The sequence below is a fragment of the Mastigoproctus giganteus genome, chromosome 9, assembly GCF_048544385.1.
Source record: "Mastigoproctus giganteus isolate SK-2022 chromosome 9, ASM4854438v1, whole genome shotgun sequence".
Lineage (NCBI taxonomy): Eukaryota > Metazoa > Arthropoda > Arachnida > Uropygi > Thelyphonidae > Mastigoproctus > Mastigoproctus giganteus.
In genome coordinates this window covers 186394597-186415530 of record NC_143583.1, presented here as the reverse complement: position 1 = coordinate 186415530, position 20934 = coordinate 186394597, and the positions used below count along the sequence as shown (strand labels likewise).

Sequence of the window (20934 nt, the reverse complement as noted above, 5' to 3'; positions counted from 1 at the left end):
GAAATTCATCAAATTTATTTACTAAACTCCTAGCATTGGTGTACATGCAAGTATACATGCACCTGTTCTTTTTCTTAGCTACCCTAACACAACCCATGTGTTTACTTGTACCCCAATGATTCCCAGCAGTCTCTGAAATATCCTGCATCTTATTTTCCAGGCTGCTGCTCATTCCAATAGAAGCAGTGCAAGAATCACTTTCACCTCTGCCAGTGGCTACTGGCAATCTATTAGTCCTTGTATCCCCCCAATCTAGCAGTTTTCCGACCCACCTAACACTGCCTCGATAGCATCAGCAAACATTCTTGCACCCTTTCAGATTGGTGATGGGAAGAACAGGGTGCTCTTACCAAAAAAGGCTTTAGTTCTGCAAATTGAGGCACCTGCAAGGTGATCTGATTGAAGTGTTTAAGGCTTTAAATGGATTGAACAAGCTTAATGCTGATGGGATTCTTCCTCTTGCTCAGACCATACATATGAAGGGGCACAAATTCAAATTGAGGAAGGGCGGTTGCAGAACAGATGTGTGAAAACTTGTTTGGTCAATGGGCAGTTGGAGCAAACTTCCATCTGTTGTTGTGGAAGTTGATAGTTTAACGTCCTCAATTATTAATTTCCACAACAACAGATGGAAGCTGATAATTTAAATAAATTCAAGAAGTAGGCAAAGTATTGGAGGAATGAATAGGTGTAATGGGAGGTGTCACTTTTTTTTTCTTTTTGGCTGATGCTGTATAAGCATGCTTCCTTGTCATTTGCCACTGCTAATGCTAAAATGAGCTTCCACACCTGTGAGCAGCATTACAGATATGGCCTAACCAATGCCCTTAGGATAATCACATCTTTTCCATTACTAGAGAAGTCCCTGTATATCACTGACAGAACCCCATGGGCCATTCTTGTAATGCACATCAAATTCCCCTTTGGATTGTACAATTACCTTTAGGTCTTTTTTCCTTTGTGCTTGATACTAGAAAATGGTATGTTATTCTGGAATTACTACTACCCAAATGCAATATACTATGTATTTATCAAACCTCAATTGCCAGTTATTAGCCCATATGTCTAATTTATCCAGGTTTTGTTGATCACCCTCTTTAACCACAGTGTCAACTTTTGCATCATCAGCAAACTTCGACATCACACTTGAAATAAATGCATCAATATCATTAATAAATGTTAAAAATGTTAACTGATACAACACTTATCCCTGTGATAATCCACTCACCATATTAGCAAGAATAGCAGTGGCCATTCTTATCTACTCTGTCTCTTACCACTTTATTTTTTTATTTTTAACTACAGTAGCTTTTCACCTTTGCCCCATGCCACATTGGTCCAATTCATACAACTGTAATCGTGTGATACAGTATCATCAGAGGCTTTTTTGAAATCTAAATATATATCAAGAGCATCCATTTTTGTATCCATTTCCTTCATGATGACCTCATAATAGTTGACTTCACTAGTCAGACATGATCTACCTTTAACAAATCCATACTGTGATTGCCTCATGGCTCTACTCCTATTGCAATTATCTTCCATTAAAAACCACATTCTCATCAACATTGCATGGATAGGATATGCGTTTCCTATCTGCTTGGTGTTGACAAGATTGTTTGAATTTCACTCCTGATAGGGTATGGACTGACAGGCAACAAAAATATTAGTGGGAATAGCTGATTTTTCTGCAGTATCAGCCATATCATTTCCCCTAATTGCAATGTGGCTAGGAATCCAGCAGAAGCTGGATATCATATTCATGCTCAGGGAACAAGTGGGTCTTCTGTTGAACTTGAGACATAACTAGCTAAGGATTATATCTCACCAATAATAAAGCCTGTAAGATGATCAAAGAATCAGAATATAAAATGAACTTCTGGTACTGGTAAGTACTGATGTGATTCAAGGCTAACTCTATAGTGTGCAGCTCTGCAGTGAATATACTATATTCAGGGAGAATTTGCTTGTATATAGTACTGTCTGGGAAGACAGCAACAGATTCTACATATGATTCCAACTTCAAGCCATCTGTGTAAGCTGGCAAGAAATTGGAATGTTCAGCTCAATGTGCTGAATAGAGATGCAGGTAAACAGATGAAGTATGACTTTTCCCAGTTAAAGGAAAAGTAGTATGCTAGAATGTGAGCATGCCAGCATGGAAAGAGCTACTTTGGTGAATGAGCAACCTTTTCTACCATAATGTTAAGCTCTCTGAATAGCACTTGGACACAAATACCAAAAGGATGATTGGCAGTTTGGCAGGCATTGTACAAATTTCCCCATCATGGCTCAAAAACAGGTTTTTTAAATCCCTGCCAGACCATCCTATTTGGATGGTTTACTTTAAAGAATACTGCTTACATCAAAGGGATAACAGTGGTTCATTTGCTTCCAAGTATAGGCTCTGGATAGGAGATGGCTGAAATGCTCCAGTAGTAACATGGATAGTGTCCAGCCTGAATATGGGCCCCAGGTAATGCATAAGCCCGAAACTTTGGCTGATGCATATATATGGATCTGTAGTTTAGTTTAGATTGTACAAGTGCACAGTAGATGAGTAGTAAGGTGCATCAAGTTAGTGGATGTGTTTGAAAAAGGTCAACTTTTTGTCAAATACGAATACCAAAAATTTTGGGTCTAGTGCTATTCCTGTAGCATTGGATCCAAAATTTTTATCCAAGCCTGTATCACTAGACCCAAAATTTTGTCCAAGCCTCAGTTGAAGTTTAGGATGAAGGTAACACTTACAACAAAAAATGTATGCAAATAGTCTTTTGCCCAGGAGTTGAGGCAATCAATGGCTTGTTGCAGTTGTCTTTTGATAGCCCTCACGTTGCATGATTGAGAAAATATGCTAAAATCATCAACATAAGAGAATACTTTTTACAGTCAGAGGAAGTTGTTCTCTGACGGAATTTATTTTGATGGCAAAAAGAGTAACACTTAATCCTTGGGATACACCCTCCTCTTGGCAAAAGGGACAAGAGATTGAGGCTCCTACAAACTAGGAAAGACCAAATGGCTAAAATGTTCTTAATAGAAACGGGGAGATGTCCTCTAAGTCCAAGGCAATACATGTCTCTTAAAATGGTCTCAACGAAATCTCTTAATGGTCTCTTAACCAAAATTATACAGGTCTCTTAACAAAATCTCCAAGTTGAGTCACGCACTTTCTCCATGTCAAAGAAACCAGTCCACTCTGGACCAATTAATTAAACCAGAAGCATCAATCCAGGATGCTTTCCTAAAACAATAACGTCTGTACAGCATGCTGAAGAGATCATTTGATTCTCTCCAAAATTTTGCACAAAGAGCTAGACAGAGTGATAGGACAACAATCAGTAAGAATTTTAGGACCCTTTCCTAGCTTCATAAATGCAAGAGCAGTTGCCATGCTCCAGGCATAAGGAAACTGCTCTTCAATACAGATTCTGTTATACAGAATTTGCTGATGATCCATAGAAATAGAAAGGTGGGAGGTGCTTAATCATTTCATAATGGATGCCACTTGATCCAATAGCACTTGCCTTCAAAAGGGCAAGAGCTCTTTTAGCTCCTGTATAGTGAATGGCCCATTGTAGGGATTAAGGCCCTTTGATATGAAATCAAGTCGCTGTTTTTCACTTTTATGTTTCAGGACAGAACTCTGGAGAATAAGATGTTATCACAGAGATATTAGAAAATGTTTCCCTAAGAGCACTGGCTATTGCAGCTGGCTCTGTAATAGTAGATCCATTATATTCTAGGATCGATGACGGGTGAAATGTAGATCTTCCCTTCATTTTCCAGATTTTATCCCAGACCATCTTAGTGCTAGCGGACCGGGTAATGGATGACATGAAATAGATCCACTATTCCTTTTGACTCTGACATACAGCTGCAGGAACAATACTTTCTGTGATGTGCGTCACTGATAGGCTCCTGACTGACTACAGTGATGTCAAATTCTGCCAGATGTTGAAAGGCATTTCAGTGCCCGGTCAATCTTCCGCTGCAGTAACCTAAAATTAAGACAATCTTCCACTAATTAGTGTGGCTATCATTTCTACACAAGTTCTTCAGTTCTCAATTAAGAGAGAAGAGAAGGAGAGCAAATAGAAAGACAAATAGTTGAAAACATACAAGTAGGCATGTGGAAGGTGTTAGTTGCCACACAGAACAGAGAGGTCATTGTCAGTGAGCATGTGCTCTATGACACTTCCCCTTCAATACTACACCACTGTGTGTTATGTCCACCGAAATCCCTAAGAAGTAGGACAGCAGAAGGCAGCTGTACAATGAGATCAAGGTCTGTCTGGGAGACGTCAGCTGCAGGTGGCAAATAAAACAGACTGTTAATAAAAACCCAACCATAAAACAAATTGCTATGACTTCTAAGTTAGCAGAAAGAGGCACAGGTTGAAATAGAGTCTGGTTGCCCAGAAGGATGGAAACTCCTCAATGGGCAGCTCCATCCCAGCTCTATCCTTATGTATGGAAACAGTATTATGAAAGGAAGGGTTTTCATTTGCCTTCAAATATGTCTCCTGCAAGCAAAAGTAAACTGGCTTGTGCTTTTGCATGAAGGTCTTGATGTCATCAGTATTTCCCTGGAATTCACAACAATTCCATTCTAGGAATACATCCATTATTTTAGCTTGGTGGGTCCATCAGGTGGCTTCCGAAGTGATGGGGAGGGCTTACTTTTCTCAGTATTGGATTTATCTCTCTTGGGGAAGTATAGATGCTGTCCTGTGTCCATTTCGTCTTTTGCAAAGCATTCAAAGACTAAATCATCCAATATCTGCTCCACCTTGACACCCATTTTTTCTTGAGAAATGGGAGGTACTTCAGGCTTCTTATTCTTTTCTCCAGCAATTTCTTTTGTTACTGGTGGAGCATTGGGGATACAGATGTAGGGGTGGCAGCTGTTACCCTTCTGTGCAGATATTTTTGAGCTTAATAACTTGGGCTATGGGAATGAATGACTCTTTTGGTGGGATGGTTATTTCTGTCTGAGTTTCGATGGAACATCTGCTACTTTCTAAGCATATGTACATGTGTCTGTATTTATAGGTTTCACTGCTTTTTTTTTGCCTCACATTATGATATGTGAGGCTCTGCCTTAATTCTTTGTATTATTTTTTCTTCCTTCCACCTCTGGCATTCTCACAAGGTATGCAGGGTGTTCTCCTTGGCAGTTAATGCAGGAGAGTTTTGTAGCTGAACATGTAGTTTTATGGTCCTCTGCAGCATATCAAAGTGCATACAAGGGCTCCATGACAGGCTTTGTGAATGTCTATATTTCTGGCACAAAAGCATCTTAATGGATTTTGAACATATGAATGCATCAGGGACAGTTAATATAGCCAGCTTTGATCTCATTAGGAGACAATTAATTAAAGGTCAGGATGATGTTTCTAGTGGAAAGAAGTTTTCCCCCTAAGCATGAATATTTGTTTTGCAGCTGCCACTCCTTGGGTTTTAATTCAGAACAGATTTCCTCTTCAAACACTTCAAGGAGATACAATTCTGCAGTGACACCATGGGATGAATTCAGTGTAATGTGGGGGTTAACTGTGATGGGCATTTCCGCAATAGATGTGGCTCAGACCAGCTGTTCTGAATGTGTCACTCCTGGCCTCTACAAGGATGTCACACTACAATCAGTAAAGCCATTTTACTGATTTAAGTGAGCTTTAGCATTAGCAAAGGCACATGATGCAAGAAAGCAAACTTATATAGTATCAGCAAAAAAAAAAAAAAACCTCATTTCAACCATCCACTCGCTCCAAATGTTTGTCTAGTTCTGCCCTGAACCTACCAACCATTCTAAACCCTCCCAGATTAAGAAGCTTGACATTTTTCTTAGAGCTTTCTCACTTGTAGAGTATCATCAAGTAACAGGGTGTTGGATTGGATATAACTTGTCTTTTTTTGTTTTTGGATCTCAGCTGTAGAGAAAAATGATTTGGATTGTTTCCCCACCTTCAAGTATTTTCTTGATGTATCTGAATGAGAACTTGAAATTCATAGCAACACTGAAGATCATCTGTGCAATTTATATGCATCCATAATGAGAATTTTCTATCTGTAAATGGCAAAAATAACTGCAGAGTTCAAAATCCATTAAATGTAACGGATAAACCAGTCAGGTTTTCTGCACTAGATTATGAAAACCTGATCAAAATCACTTTAGTCAAAAAGAAAAATTCAAAGAAGTTTCTCTCATGTTCTGAGGCAGCTTATATAAAGAATACCCAAACTTATCAAAAATGGGCAATTGAAGTTGCCATTTGTCAGCACATACTTGTGCAAAACTGGATGCTATAGTTTGATCTCCTATAGATGAATAATTAAAAATATTGGTGCTACCAGTAGACACATTTTAACCATTTTGCCATGTTTGTTGTAGTTTCTTGTAGTGTTCTATTTGTATGGGCTGTGTCCATATTCAGCTGCCTGCAGATTTTTGTCAAACATTGTTGCTCCGTACAGCCACAGAAGGGAGAGCTTTTCCTTCGAGGTTTCCAGCACCACTATGAGGAGGCAGGAGGAGTGCCACTTAGTGGCCAAGTGTAAAGGTTAGTAAGGTAATCGAAATTGAAGAAAGTGTTTTTCCTATGACTTTTAAGAAAGTAGAGCGATTTAAAAGAAAACATTTGTAACTGGCAGAGAAAAACAAACAAACAGTGGATATGTTGCTCTATGAATTCACAATAATCACTTGGCTATGGAAACATTTGGCACCCAGAATGACTGGTATATGGGCATACTAGATGATATACTGATTGGCGCATGAGTGTCATAAGTTTAAGTGACTGACTGACCTTTAGTGGAATTTTATACCTATTCCTTCTATTGAAGAATTTGATTTTTATAAATACTTTTTTTTGTGTTTAGAAAGGATTTGTAATCCCCACCCTAACAAGCTCCTCCAGGTGAGGAAGCAAGGTTGGCACACCGTGGATAAGAACATGTGGTTTTATACTTGGTCATTAGTTGTCTCTAATTGACCAACCTTGATATAATATCCCACACCAAAATTATTTATTTTCATTTTAATTACTTTTTTGTAAAACTATCCTTAAAATAACTGTGCAGGCACCTAGCCTGGCACAGTTATTTTGCAAAACCTACATTTCCACTTTTTCTTTTAAAAGTACATTAGAAAATGTACTCTCATTAAGAGTACATTAGAAAGTTTAAATATCTTTACCTGTTTGAAAAGAGCATAAATTTTTAGCTTTGTATCATTGTCTGGTTCTTCTCTCAATGTACTCATTTTAGCCTTTGCTTCATCAAAATTTCCAGCAAGAGAGCTCATTACTCTTACCATTGTACTTGTTACACTCACTGGCAAAAAGGTTAGCTTAGATCCATGACCTGAAAATAAAACTAAGATTAAAATAGACCTATTTATATGTTACATATAATAAATTATGCAAGTGAACATAACAAGAAGCTAGATTATCAATCATTTAAGCAGACGTTACAGCAATTTTACTTCAAAATCAACCTCTGTGGAACTTTCAATATCTCAAACTTTTACACAGAGGTCACTTTTGATTATGATCTTTATAACCAAAACTACTCTGCAAGACATCAAATCTATTTTATCGGAGGGAAGGGGCATGAAAGGATTGAAATGTTGACCCATGTCCGACATGTTGCTATCATGCCACAACCAGGAAAGTATATGCAAAAATATTGCTGTTTAGTTTCTGCTATTTTAAAATGGCTCTTTTTAGCAAAACACTAAAAATATTTTTGCATATCTGTAATAATCTATAACACATATCTATAAACAAATCAACGATAAATTAGCTTTAATTTGGGATGTGCAGTGCAGTAACTAAAAGTTTGAAATACACATTTTTTATAGAAACAAGGTTTCCATAAAAGAATGGCAGTACAGGCATACCTCGAATAACGAATAGGATGCGTTCCAAGAAATTACTTCGTTAAGCGAAACTTCGTTTTCAGAGGTAAAAATACTATGGCCAGAATAGGGATACGTTCCTACGTAAAGAAAATGAAAAGCTTTTTTTTCGAACAAAAAAAAGTTTTATTAAATAAACATTCAACTTACATACAAAGTGAAATCACATTTTAAAATATGAGTCTAAAGTTGATTGCTTATGCTTTTTTTCTCTTTCATTTAACAATTGCCTATACGGAGTTATTGCATTTAACACTGATCGCTTAACAATAAAACTTCTTCCTAAATCAGGATCATTTTCACTAAAAAAATTTAAACGTTTTCAATGTCATTTAAGCAGCTTTTTAAATCTTTGTTTGTTAACACTTTTTCGGCAGGAACTTCTTTAACTTCGTCTTCATTATCTTTGTCTTCGTTGCTAACAAGGTTTTCTAAATCTTCCACTGAAAAACCATCATCTTCTGAATTCAATAAATTTCTAACATCCTCTTCATCGACATTTTCGAAACCTATTGATTGAGCCATCTGGATAACTTAATTTCTAATTTCTTGGATGCTATTTTCTTCTTCTAGTACAATTTCTGGCCATATTTTGCGCCAAACTCCATTTAAGCATTTCTTAGTGACTTCTTTCCAAGAACTATCAATGTTTTCAATTGCCTTTTTAATGGTGTAGTTTTTCCAAAAAGTTTTAACTGTCATTTCCCCTTTATCCTCTAGTTCAGTTAAATTGCTTAATGTTCGACGCAGATAATAAGCTTTAAATGATGCTATCACTCCCTGATCCAATGGTTGAATCAGGGAAGTTGTGTTTGCTGGAAGAAACACAACTTTGACAGGAATGCATGTGTCAAACGTGTTAAGATCAGTAGGATGTCCCGGAGCATTGGCTAACAACAAAAGAGCTTTTTCTTCAAAGTTGTTTTTTTGACAATACCGTTTTACTTCAGGACAAAAGTGGTTAACAAACCAATCAGTAAATAACTCCTTGGTAACCCACGCTTTTCTATTTGCTTTCCATATTACAGGTAAATTCATTTTTATGTTACCTTTTAACGCCCTCGGATTTTCTGAATGGTAAACTAATAACAATTTTAATTTATAATCGCCAGAGGCATTTGATCGAAATTGTAACATTAAACGGTCTTTAGCTGCTTTGAACCCAGCAGCTGGTTTTTCTTCAATAGAAATGAAACTTTTTGTTGGTAGCCGTTTCCAGAACAAACCGCTTTCGTCAACACTAAACACCAAATTTGGTGGAAAATTTTCACGTTCAATTATTTCCTTTAGTTTTTCTGAAAACTTATTTGCGGCTTCTCCTGTTAATTTTACACTATGAACCCTGGCCCGTTTTTTAAATTTCTCGAACCAACCACGAGAAGCCCAAAAGGTTTCCGTAATTTCGTCAGTTTGTTTAGATTTCAGGTGATTAAACTGGAATATTTTTTTTGATGTTAAATGGGGCTTGAAATTGCGGACTTCGTTATATCGAAGCTTCGTTATCAGAGGTAACGTTAACCGAGGTATGCCTATTTAAATATTCATGTCATCCCATCCTAAGGAACACTGTTCCCCCATTCAAACAGTTTCATTTTACTGCCAATTTATATTTTATCGTATCAAATGAATGAGTATAAATTTAGGTTATGATGTGAGATTCAAAACGTCTGGGGACTGACTTTGTAAACTGAAACTTATCACATGTTCAGTGGCTCATCAGACATGGTAACACTTAAATCATCCATTTATATGTATTAAATATGGATTAGTATGTGGTGAATAGAAAATGTTTTATGTATTTCTCTGCATTTTAAAATGAGTGACTTTACCAAATAGCAAATTTGCTGTTTGGTAAAGGAAAAGAGTAAATCAAATAGGTCCCTTAACTGATTGCAGTGGAAGGAAATTAACTAACAATACAAAAATTAAAACATACATGTTTTAATTTTTTTAATAATATTTATATACACAAAAGCAAAAAATTATGCATATGTACAGTTTGGAATTTCACACAATGGTCTTTTATATTGGAAAACAGAAAAGACTGACACTGCATTTTAAGTCAAACATATTTTCTTTTGTAATTTTTAACAAAATCAATATTTTCTGTTTTTCTGAAAATAAAGGGTATAAACACAGCTTGTTTTAAAAATTTTAAAATTTTTTAAACTTAAGACATTACTTACAATAAACACTACAATCCATAAGGAAAAGATGAAATACAAGCATTGTTTAAATAGAATTTTTAAAAAAATTACAAAAATTAAAAACAAAACATCTGTCAGCTGCCCTGCCACCACTGGCAAGTTAAGGAGTTAGATTGCTGTAAAATAAACATTATAATGATCTTGGAGAAGCATTTGTTAGAAAATGCTACTGAGCTTAAATGAATGCAAAAACTCCAGAAGAAGATGGTAAGTTTTCAATTATAATTTAAACAAATTAGATGATGTATGCAGTTTACATTTCTGGCACATTAGAAATATTAATAATTCACGATTTATTTATAACAAAATAATTCAACCCACTGATATGAAAATTTTACAAAGATTCCAGAAATATTTTAAGCAATGAAATTATGAGAAGGATCAAAGCTCCAATTGTAAATTTATAGTAATACACTGCCCTACCATTAATATCCAGAAACCTGCCTTTAGACAAAAAAAGCTTTTATTGTGTCATTTAATATTTTGTGCTGAAACCTTTTACTTTTATGATGACCTTCAATCTTCGCAGCATACTCTCAACCAGCTTTTTATAAATATCAGGTGATATGTTCCTCCACTCGGCCTTTAATGCAGCCACCAGTTTGGCCTTGTTCTTTGGGCAATCTCAACGTGCACGTACCCGACGATCCAATACATCCCAAAGATGCTCGATAGGGTCCAAGATCGGGACTCTAGGCTGGCCACTCTGTTATGACCTAAGCAGTATGGCATGGTGCATTGTCTTGCTGATACAGGTATGGGCCTTCCCTGAAGTATTGCCATAATGTTGGAAGTGCATAATTGTCCAGGCTGTCCTGGTATTGCACAGCATTCATGGTTTTTTCAATAATGACTAATGGGCCCAAGCCAAAAACCATGAAAGGAGCCCCATGACACTGCCTCCACTAAACTTCATTGTTGGGAGGATACAATCAGGAGGGAACTGTTCCCCTGGCATTTGCCACACCCAGGAAAAGCCATCAGAATGGTAGATTGCGAACCTCAACTTGCCTCTACGGTTCAGGATTTGCACTCCCTACACCATGTTAATCGGCATCTAGCATTTGTTCCCCAGACACCATCCCATCCATGGAATGGTGTCTAGATATTAATGGTACGACAGTGTATTTCTCTACAGGAAATGGAGAAATATTTAAAACATGCTGTGAAATCTGAATTGAACTTAGCACCATCCCAGGAGACAACAGATTACATATTGAAAACTTGACAGCAATTCCCATCCATGGAGTGGTGTCCGGATATTAATGGTAAGGCAATGTATTTCCTCTACAGGAAATGGATAAATATTTAAAAAATGCTGTGAAATCTGAATTGATCTGTTTCCCAAGGATCAACAAAACGTAGGTTGAAAACCTTGGCTCAGTCTGACTTTTCATTCTAGAGTAATACACTGAATACAGTTTCATTTAAATGAATAGACTTCTGTGGATGGGGGGGCTGAAACTATAATCGATCTTAAAAGCTTTCAAAGGACCAACAAAACATATGCTAAAAATATGATAGTAACTGAAAACTTCTTCTTGTCATGTCTAAACATCTGATAAACATAACTTCCATCACAAATCAGGTAATGTACACAGTGCATTATATTTCAGGAACATTCCATTTTTTCTTTAAAATTAATTGGATTTCTTTTTTCTGTGATTAACTGAAGTGAAAAATAAATATACAGGAACTCCCCGACTTATGGAAATTCGACTTTACGTAAGTTTTTCCCGGCCTAGCAAACTTAAAAAAATCGTGGAAACGTATTTTGCATCGTGAAAATATCGTAATGTGAACCCAATAACACATTGCTTTTTTTTTTTTTTGTAATTCGTTCCAAGTACTTGGAAGTTAAAAATTTCTCTATATTACTAAGCTATTTATCTCTCTAAAAGGTCATATTTATAATGGAAATTGCGCTACCCTTTCGTCGTTATCATATGTTCCCGTTATAAGAATCAATTTTGAATGCCTTTGTGATAATTTTCTAAAGCACATTTCTGGAGGTCACGACCATAAAACAATAAAAACCATTTGCACTTTCTGGTTTATTGGGCTTTTCTGTTCGTGCATCTAATTATAAATGGGTAGTAAACTTGATCTTATTGCATTTGCGATAATACCAATAATTGCAATTCTGTGGGTTTTTACGCTATTATGGTGAAATGTGTTCCTCATTCACTGAAATCTTCAATCATATAAAACACAAATTTTCAGAAACTTCTCTTCATTCCTATTTATGTATTACACTGGTGAAAGGAAAAGGACCAACGGAAAGTGCAAGTGATGGCAGTGCTAGGAAACAAAATAAAATTGATTTAGAAATGAAGACGAAAATGATTAAGAAGCAGGACAAAGTTTGTCATTTATTGCACGGGAATTACATCTCACTGCTTCAACAGAGAATACTATTTTAAAGGACAGTGCGCATATAAAAGAACATGTCAAAGGATCTATGCACTTAAGATCAACAGTGACCACAAAACAGCGTTCGGGTGCTATATCGAAGATGGAACAGCTATTAATAACATGGAAGGAAAATCAGATTCAGAAGCAAGTGCCCCTGAGTCTAATGACCATTCAAGCAAAAGTGACAAGTATTTATAAAGATATTAAGGATAAGTACGGGGAACCCCAACCCAAGTTCGTGGCAAGCAACGGGTGGTTTAAAAAGTTCAAGCATCGTGCTGGTTTCCACAATGTTAAAAGTATGCGGTGAAGTCGCCAGTGCCAATTCTGCAGCTGCAGAAATTGTGATGTGTTGGAAAAAATTATTGATGAAGGCGGCTATTCAATGCAGCAAATTTTTAACGTTGACAAGACTGCTCTGTATTGGAAAAAAAATGCCAGATCAAACATACATTGCCAAAGAGAAAAATACAATGCCAGGTTTCAAGGCATCGAAAGAGAGGTCTCTTGCTTGGGGCTAATGCAGCAGGAGATTAAAACCACTACTTGTGTACCATTCTGGAAATCCTCATGCATTAAGGGCTTCAATAAAGCCACCCTACCCATGGATTTCTGATCGAACCAGAGAGCACTGAGAACAATATCTCTTTGAGGATTGGTTTAAATATGCTGCTTCATTCCCGAGGTTGAAAAATATTGTTTGTTTGTTTGTTATTTGGTTTTTAGGAACATTAGCAACTAAGGCCATATTGCTCCGGCGATATGCGGTGGTCATTCCCTGACCTTTCTGCATCCTCCGTATTTGGTGGTCGCGGGCTCGAACCCCTGTCTAATCAAGAAATGTGTGCTACGCACTGCTGCTCCTGCCCGCCTGGCTACAGAGGCACCCACGAAAAATATTGTAAAGACAATGACGTTCCTTTCAAGATTTTGTTTCTATTAGATATGCTCCTAGACATCCTACGCATCTAGATGATTTCAATTAGAAAGTGAGAGTCATATTTCTATGCCAAACACGACTTCACTCATTCAACCTATGGATCAGGGTGTTATTTCGAATTTAAAAGCATACTATTTACGCACAACATTTGCTCAGGCATTGTCTGCAGTAGACAGTGAGAAAAATTTTATGTTAAGAGACTTTTGGAAATCTTACAATATTTAGCACACCATCTTAAACATTAATAAAGCCTGGGCAGAAATTACTAAAAGTTGTTTAAATGCTGCATGGGAGAAAATATGCCCACGGCACTTAAAGGCTTCGAAGGATTTGAAAAATATGAATCATATGACGCGGTCGCAAATAAGATTGTAAAGATTGCAGAGCTACTTCATGGAAGTTTAATGGCGCCGAGCTGCTTCAGTTGGAGGTTGATGCCAAAGACATGGAGGATTTAATAGAAGAAGAGAAGGAATTATCTAACGAAGAACTTATTGACTTGCAGGCAGCGATAGTGAAAGAAGAAAATGCTGACAGAGCTCAAGATGAACCAAATGAGGTGCTGAGACACTTTATCACCAGAGAGATGGCAATGGCATTTTGTGAAATTGCATCGGCAATGGCAAGGTTTGAGAAGATGGATCCTGACAAACGATTCTTAAAAGTTAACAGAGGGGTTGGTTGGTTGCTTGCTTGGATTTTATTGGCGCATTAGCAACTAAGGCTATAATGAACCAAAACCTTGTCGTAAAAAAAGTAAAACTTTCAGTGACCTAATGAATTAGGTCACTAAGTCAGGGTATAAAAACAAGTATAAACTGTAAAAGACAAATATCAGTAAACAAGTAACAATAATAAGGTAGATTTTTTTAAATGTGAGTAAAAAGTTTACTGACTTTAGAAAGCTAAAAATAGCAGATACATAGTCATTGTCAGATAAAATCTGACTGAGTGTATATGGCTCAGTGAGATGGTTAAAAGTGGTAAAACGAGCATTTCTAAAACTGGTACAGTCACATAAAATATTGAACAGATAAAATGGTGTCGCATTGCTCGCACATAGGAGGGTCATCAGCCCTCATAACAGAGGGGTGAATGATACACTTGCTTGCTACAAAGAAATCTACGATGAAAAGAAAAAAGCCACCATCCAGTCATCCATTAATATGTTCTTTTGTAACGTTGAGCAGCTTCTAAATCTCCACAGCGGCATATTTATCAGATGAAGGCAGATTCTGGCAACGATGCTCGAGAGGTAAAACTTACAGATATTATGCATGTCTCTCAGATATTATGCAAGTTGCGGCCAATAGCTTTGGCAAGAGACCAGAATACCATTAGGGCAAGAAGCAAGTTTTCTACTCTTAGTCTGTTCAAAATCTAGTTTGGACTGATAACTGCTTTACAATTGTTATGAACTTTGGTGTACGCAGAAAATGAAACTGAAGAATTGGAAACAAGCCAATTACAATATGCAACGTTCTTCTCTTGAACAGCCTTAGCGCATTTATTGGAAAACCAAGGTTTAGATAAAGGACGAGATTTTAAAGTGGAGTGTGGGATAAAGGATTCCATTCCTACAAGAATAATTTCACAGAGATGATCCAAGCAAACGCTGACATCAGAAGTTTTGAAACAGTAATCCAACCAAAGAAAAGAAATCTCGCAGGTCATCCCATTTTGCGTTCTTGTAATGCCAAACAATACGAGGTTGGGAATAACCATGAGATAAAGGCTCCATTGGAGAAGAGACAATCACCAATTTGTAATCTGGGGTGGCTAAAGGACCACTCACTTCGACCATGTACTTAGAAGGGTTGTTTGTGAGAAAAAGATAAAGCTTGTTGGCTGTTTGGTTAGGATTGTCTGGTATTCTTGTAGGTAAATGAACAATCTGTGCAAGGTCATTAGTAATTGCAAAAGCCTCAGCACCTCCCTCGGTGTGACTAGAAAACAGAAGTTAGCTGGAGTTGTGAACATTAAAATCACCAAGGAAAATTACCTCACTGTTAGGAAAATTGAACTGGAGAACGTCAAGTTGCAAAGAGAGGAAGTCAAAGAGCTCCAAGTGATTAGTGGAGCTGGGAGAACGGTAGAGACAACACATGAATCTGACACAATGAGATAGAGAGATTTTAAGCCAGAGAAGATCGAAAAGAGGAGATTCCAAATTACCAAGTCTCTGACAGGGAATATCGGAATGGACATATACACAAGTACCACATTTGAGGTGGAACATTTGTTGTTATGTTTGTTTGTTATTTGGTTTTTAGGAGAATTAGCAACTAAGGCCATATTGCTCCGGGGATATGTGGTGGTCATTCCCTGACCTTTCCGCATCCTCCGTATTTGGTGGGCACGGGCTTGAACCCCGGTCTAATCAAGAAGCGTATGCTATGCACTGCTGCTCCTGCCCATCTGGCTACGGAGGCACCAAAGAGGTGGAAGGAATGATACAGCGAATAATTTGGGCAACTGAGATGATCAGTGGTTGAATCAACCAATAACTGAGATTCTGTCAAAAAAGTACATGGGGTTTCGCACACTGCAAGTGGAAATGGACATCATTGAGATTAGAATTGAGACCACGTATATTTGCGAAATGAATTAGGAAATGTTTGGGAGGTTAGATCTTTTTGCAGATAAGCTTACTCTATTAGTTTGACAATTCATGGTGTATTCAATAGTAAGAAAAAGTGGGGTTGGGGGACATGCTGTATGAAGTAATGAAATTTTTGGATATTGCATACACATGGTAAGAATATACCCAGATCCTTGACATAACGTGGCCAAGACAATGCTCCCCGCATACACACTACTCGGACTCCCTCCAGTCACTATCTGGCAGTAGAGGTAGTAAGATTATACACTACCTGATCCAGAAGCTTTCTAAAGAGTTACCAATAGGGTCGGTCCGATGTACTAACTAGCGGCCAGCCTATGAATACCATTTTAGAGCTGTACCCTCGAAATGTAAGGAAGATTGGATCTCACCATGATGTTCATCATAACCTCAAAAGTCATCAGTCATACTGCATGATAGAAGAGATGGGAAAGGGTTGACCAGAACTTATCTCTGGAGACTAAACATGGGTTTCACCACTTCAAGCCTCCAATAAGCAAAGTGGTGGTATTTCACCGGTTGATGAGAATCATCTACCACCTAGTATTGCCTGGTAACACAGAGGGGTGGCATTCCTCCATGTGGTGTGGGCGCCACACCTCTACCCCTGCTTACATTGGTTAACACCTGGGTGGTCACCCACCATGGAGTTTATACCCAGTGTTACTAACAGTCCTACCATCGTGAAGGTGCAAGCAAAGGATTTGGCACTCATGGACCATCCGGACTTCGCCGAAATTGAGTTCACTTGACTTTAATGTCAACCGAATATCAGTTCCATCAGCGTTTTAGACTCCCAGGTAACAAGTACAGCTTGTCTGGCATATCTGAGAGAATGTCTGTGACAACCTCATGGGTGCAAGGGTCTTTGCTAAGCTAGATACCAGAAGTTTATGAACTACTGAAATTAAGAATTGAAATATGCACAAATCCTGAAATAATCTAACTTAGCCAGAATTAATTTTGTAAAAAGTAAGAACAAAATTTATATTATAAAAATTAAATTTAGACTAAAGTTGGATGGAGAGGAGGAAGTACCCATTGTTAAAAGGAAAACAATGGATTTTAATTGCAGGAAAGGTTATTATAACAGCTTAAGATGCTACCTAGACTATCAACTGGGGAGATAGCACCAGATCTTAAATACATTACAATTATGGTAAACCTTTAAAGCTGTACTAAGAGAGCCATGAATGAATATATAACATTAAAAAAAATAGCATGTGAAGCATGTCAAGACAAATGAAAAATGAGGTAGCCACTATGTGCTCTATTCAGGGGAAAAAAAAAAAAAAAGGCGGGTAAGTTATGAAGTCTATTATAACTACACACTGATCAGGAATAGTACCACAGAAAAGGTTAGAGCATAGCAGAGGCAAATTATAAGACATTGCTGGCTAGTACAGCAAGGAACAGGAACAAGGAGTTTTATACATATGTGGATATAATGAATAAAAGAGATCAGACCGTGCAGGATGGGTGCAAGGGTCCTTGCTAAGCTAGCAAATGTTTTGGATGAATTGAAAAGGGACTTGGATTAAATATTACTAACAAAAGACCCATCGTGGCTGTAGAAACTGCAAGTGAAGCTGGGAAGTATGAAATTAATAAAACCAAACTGATTATTTATTAGAAAAACTTTTCACCTGAAGGCAAGAGAGGTTCCTCGGGATTGACATCAAATAACAAGTAACTGGGAAGGAGGCAGCAAGAGGGTGCATTAAGAGTAATTATGAGGTGATCACTACTCTCAGAAGATATTCCCCATGGCGTAGCGAAGTGCCAATATATTTCAAATACAAGGACAGTTCTAAGGGTGATGGAGGTAACTTCCAACTGGTCAGTCTGACTTCAATGGTAGGGAAAATCGTGGAAGCAATGATCAAGGGTGCAAACCAGGTTCACTTATTTAGAAATGGAATTCTGAAGAAAATACAGTATGATTTCGTAAAGGGAAAGTCATGTTTAATCAACCTGGTTAGATATTTTAAGTCACTCATGATTTGAATGTAGGAAATAATTTCAACAATATTCACTTGGATATCAGCAAAGCATTTATTTGACTCCATCCTGCATGAGAAATTACTGTACAAGTGAAACGTTTTGAAATCAAATGGAAAATTCTTAAGATGACAAGGCTTCAGGGAAGGAACAAGTGTTGTGCTTAATGGGTACTTTTCTGATTGGGGTAATGTAAGAAGTAAGGTTCCCTAAGGTTTGGTACTGAGCCCAATGTTGTTCTTAATTTTTTTTAAATGACATTACATAAGGATGCATGGTATAACATCAAAATTTGCAGATCATATTGAGATCGGCAAGGACCAAGCAGAGCAATTATTAGTGATCAGCACCAAGCACAGATTCTTCAGTAGGATTCATATGGACTTCAGTGATGGTCAGAATAGGGGCAGCTATGCTTTAAAGCAGAAAAACACTTTGGGAATAGCAACCCCAGAATAACTTATACACTTAGTGGGATTGAATTAAAATCAGTAAAGGAAGAAATAGATTTCAGAGTTAGAATACTGTCAGACGTAGTTCTCCAAGGAGTATAGACAGGCAGCAAGGTTAGCCCATTGTATTTCGTCAATGATTCACAAAACACTTGTAAGGGCATGGAAGTTGTAATCCCACCATATAAGCCAATTCTAAGACCACACCTGAGATATTGTGTAATTATGAAGAGTGCACAAAAAAAAAGAAAAAAAAAAACACATTGAGCTTCTTAAAAGGGTCTTTAGACCCTGTCAAAAAGAAATTAAAAAGTAAGCTGCACATGAAGAGGGAGCTCATTTTATTTATTTATTTTACTAATTTTTATTTGCACCTTATTTTTATTAATGAATTTATTTTATTATTATTTTTTTTCTGATTAATGCAGTAAAAGCTTCAGGCTTCCTAGTATACCATTTCCCTAAAACTGAAGTTAACTCTATTTATATCCTCTCTTGCTAGTCCCTGTTATTATTATTTTTAGCCATATGGTGTAAGGAAGCCTGCACCAGCCAAAAGAAAAAGAAAAAAATTCTGAATTACCCTGAGGGGGAGAAAGAAAACAAGAGTCAGAAGTAGAAGGGAATCACCAAGAAAGAGATGAATGATGCTATTAAGCTCAGGACCCTGGGTGGGCCAAGCCCATACTCGCCAGATGTAGGCCCCAGGGGTTTGCTGTCCTCTAGCTCAGATCTTGTTTTATATCTATATGGCTATCTTTTCCATGTTGCAAATCTTCTGTGCAATTAAGAGTTATTATTTATTATTATCCATATGGTGCAAGGGAGCCTGAGGCTTATGCTGCACCGACCAAAAAAAAAAAATTGAGAGAGAAGTAGAAAGGAATCACCAAGGAAGAGAAGAATGATATTCAGCTAGGGATTCTGGGTGTGCCAAGCCCATACTCACCACATGTGAGCCCCTGGGACAGCTAAGAGCCAGTATACGTTTTTGTAATTTTGCTTATTACGTGATTGACTCTTTATACTGTAACGTCTCAATTAATGGTTAGTTGCTATTTGGCTAAGGTGAAGAAGTACAAGTCGCCCGAAACATTAATTAAAAGAACATAAATATTAAGTACCAAATATTACCTAATATTTGAGAAGAACATTTATATATTCTCTGCAATCCACGTATACTGTGACCAAACGAAATAATGGCCATAACTTGTTCCAACAAATGATAAAAAAAACAATGCACCTCCTTAAACGTTTCAAAATCAGCCTGAACTGCCAAATTTACATATCATATGACCAACTCGCAAATACTGTTAGGCTGCAGTAGCTAACTTTCTACTCAATACACTGTATAGAAAAGCAATACAAAGCACCCCACAGCAGAGCCTCGATATAAACTAGGACCAGACAACGTTTAAAAAAAAAAAAACACACACACACACACTAGAAATCAAATATAACTAAAATGATAGAGACATACTGTACCTCCTCTTCCCAACTCCGTATCTCTTTGTAGTGATATGAGTGATTTGATATGTAATTTAATTCTCGCTTCCCTTTTTATTATTATTATTAGCTACATGGCCAATTGTTGTCTATTATTCATATTATTATTATCATAAAAATCATTTTCCTTTATGATATTTTTTCAGCCCCGTAATGGTTATGCTACCAAGTGCCTGAGGTTGTTGGTTGTGTTCGATTACTATTACAGTATTACAGTTACTGTTGGCCGAGAAACTCTCTTACGATCCTACAGGTGTTGAGCACTGCAACTTTCTGGAGTTCCATGTAAGTGTTCTCTGGAAGGCCTATTGCTGTTAGGTTCTTATAGAGGCGCTTGGGCATCATGACGGTGGTTGACACTATAATCGACATGGTCATTATTTGTTCCATATGTCACATGTCTTTGAATTCCTGTCTTAGGTCTGAGTACTTCCTGATCTTTTCTCGTATGTTTTCTGCTAGTTGTTGGTGTTGAGCACCATTATATCGATCAAGTAGAAAGACATTGGACTAATGTTATTAGTGGAGTCCCATAGGGTTCGGTGTTAGGTCCACTGTTGTTTTGTATATTTATTAATTATATTGATGAAGGTATATCAGGCTTAATGTCAAAGTTTGCAGATGATACAAAGGTTGGCAGGGTTGTTAATGACAGTAATGGCAGTGTGCTACTGCAACAGGATCTAGATAATTTGGGCAGATGGGCTAATAAGTGGCAACTGAAGTTTAACCTTAACAAATGCAAAGTACTGCATATGGGTAGAAGTAACCCCAGAGAAACGTACCAACTGTGTGGTACTACACTTAAGGTGGTAGAAAATGAAAAAGACCTGGAAGTAATTGTGCAGTCAGATATGAAGTTTTCT

The 20934-nt window shown here is 37.3% G+C and overlaps 1 protein-coding gene across 1 annotated transcript in view; it reads right to left on the bottom strand.

The window, feature by feature from the left end:
* LOC150080948 (enoyl-CoA delta isomerase 2-like) overlaps positions 1-19960 on the bottom strand; it is a 126007-nt gene extending 106047 nt beyond the window's left edge. Inside the window, exons 1-2 of the mRNA XM_090382008.1 lie at positions 19697-19960; positions 7202-7368 (exon numbers count right to left, since the gene is read on the bottom strand). Coding sequence (XP_090238134.1) covers positions 7202-7368; positions 19697-19769 — 240 coding nt within the window. The 5' untranslated portion in view covers positions 19770-19960. The remainder of the gene's footprint in view (positions 1-7201; positions 7369-19696) is intronic.
* Positions 19961-20934: the final 974 nt, after the last annotated feature.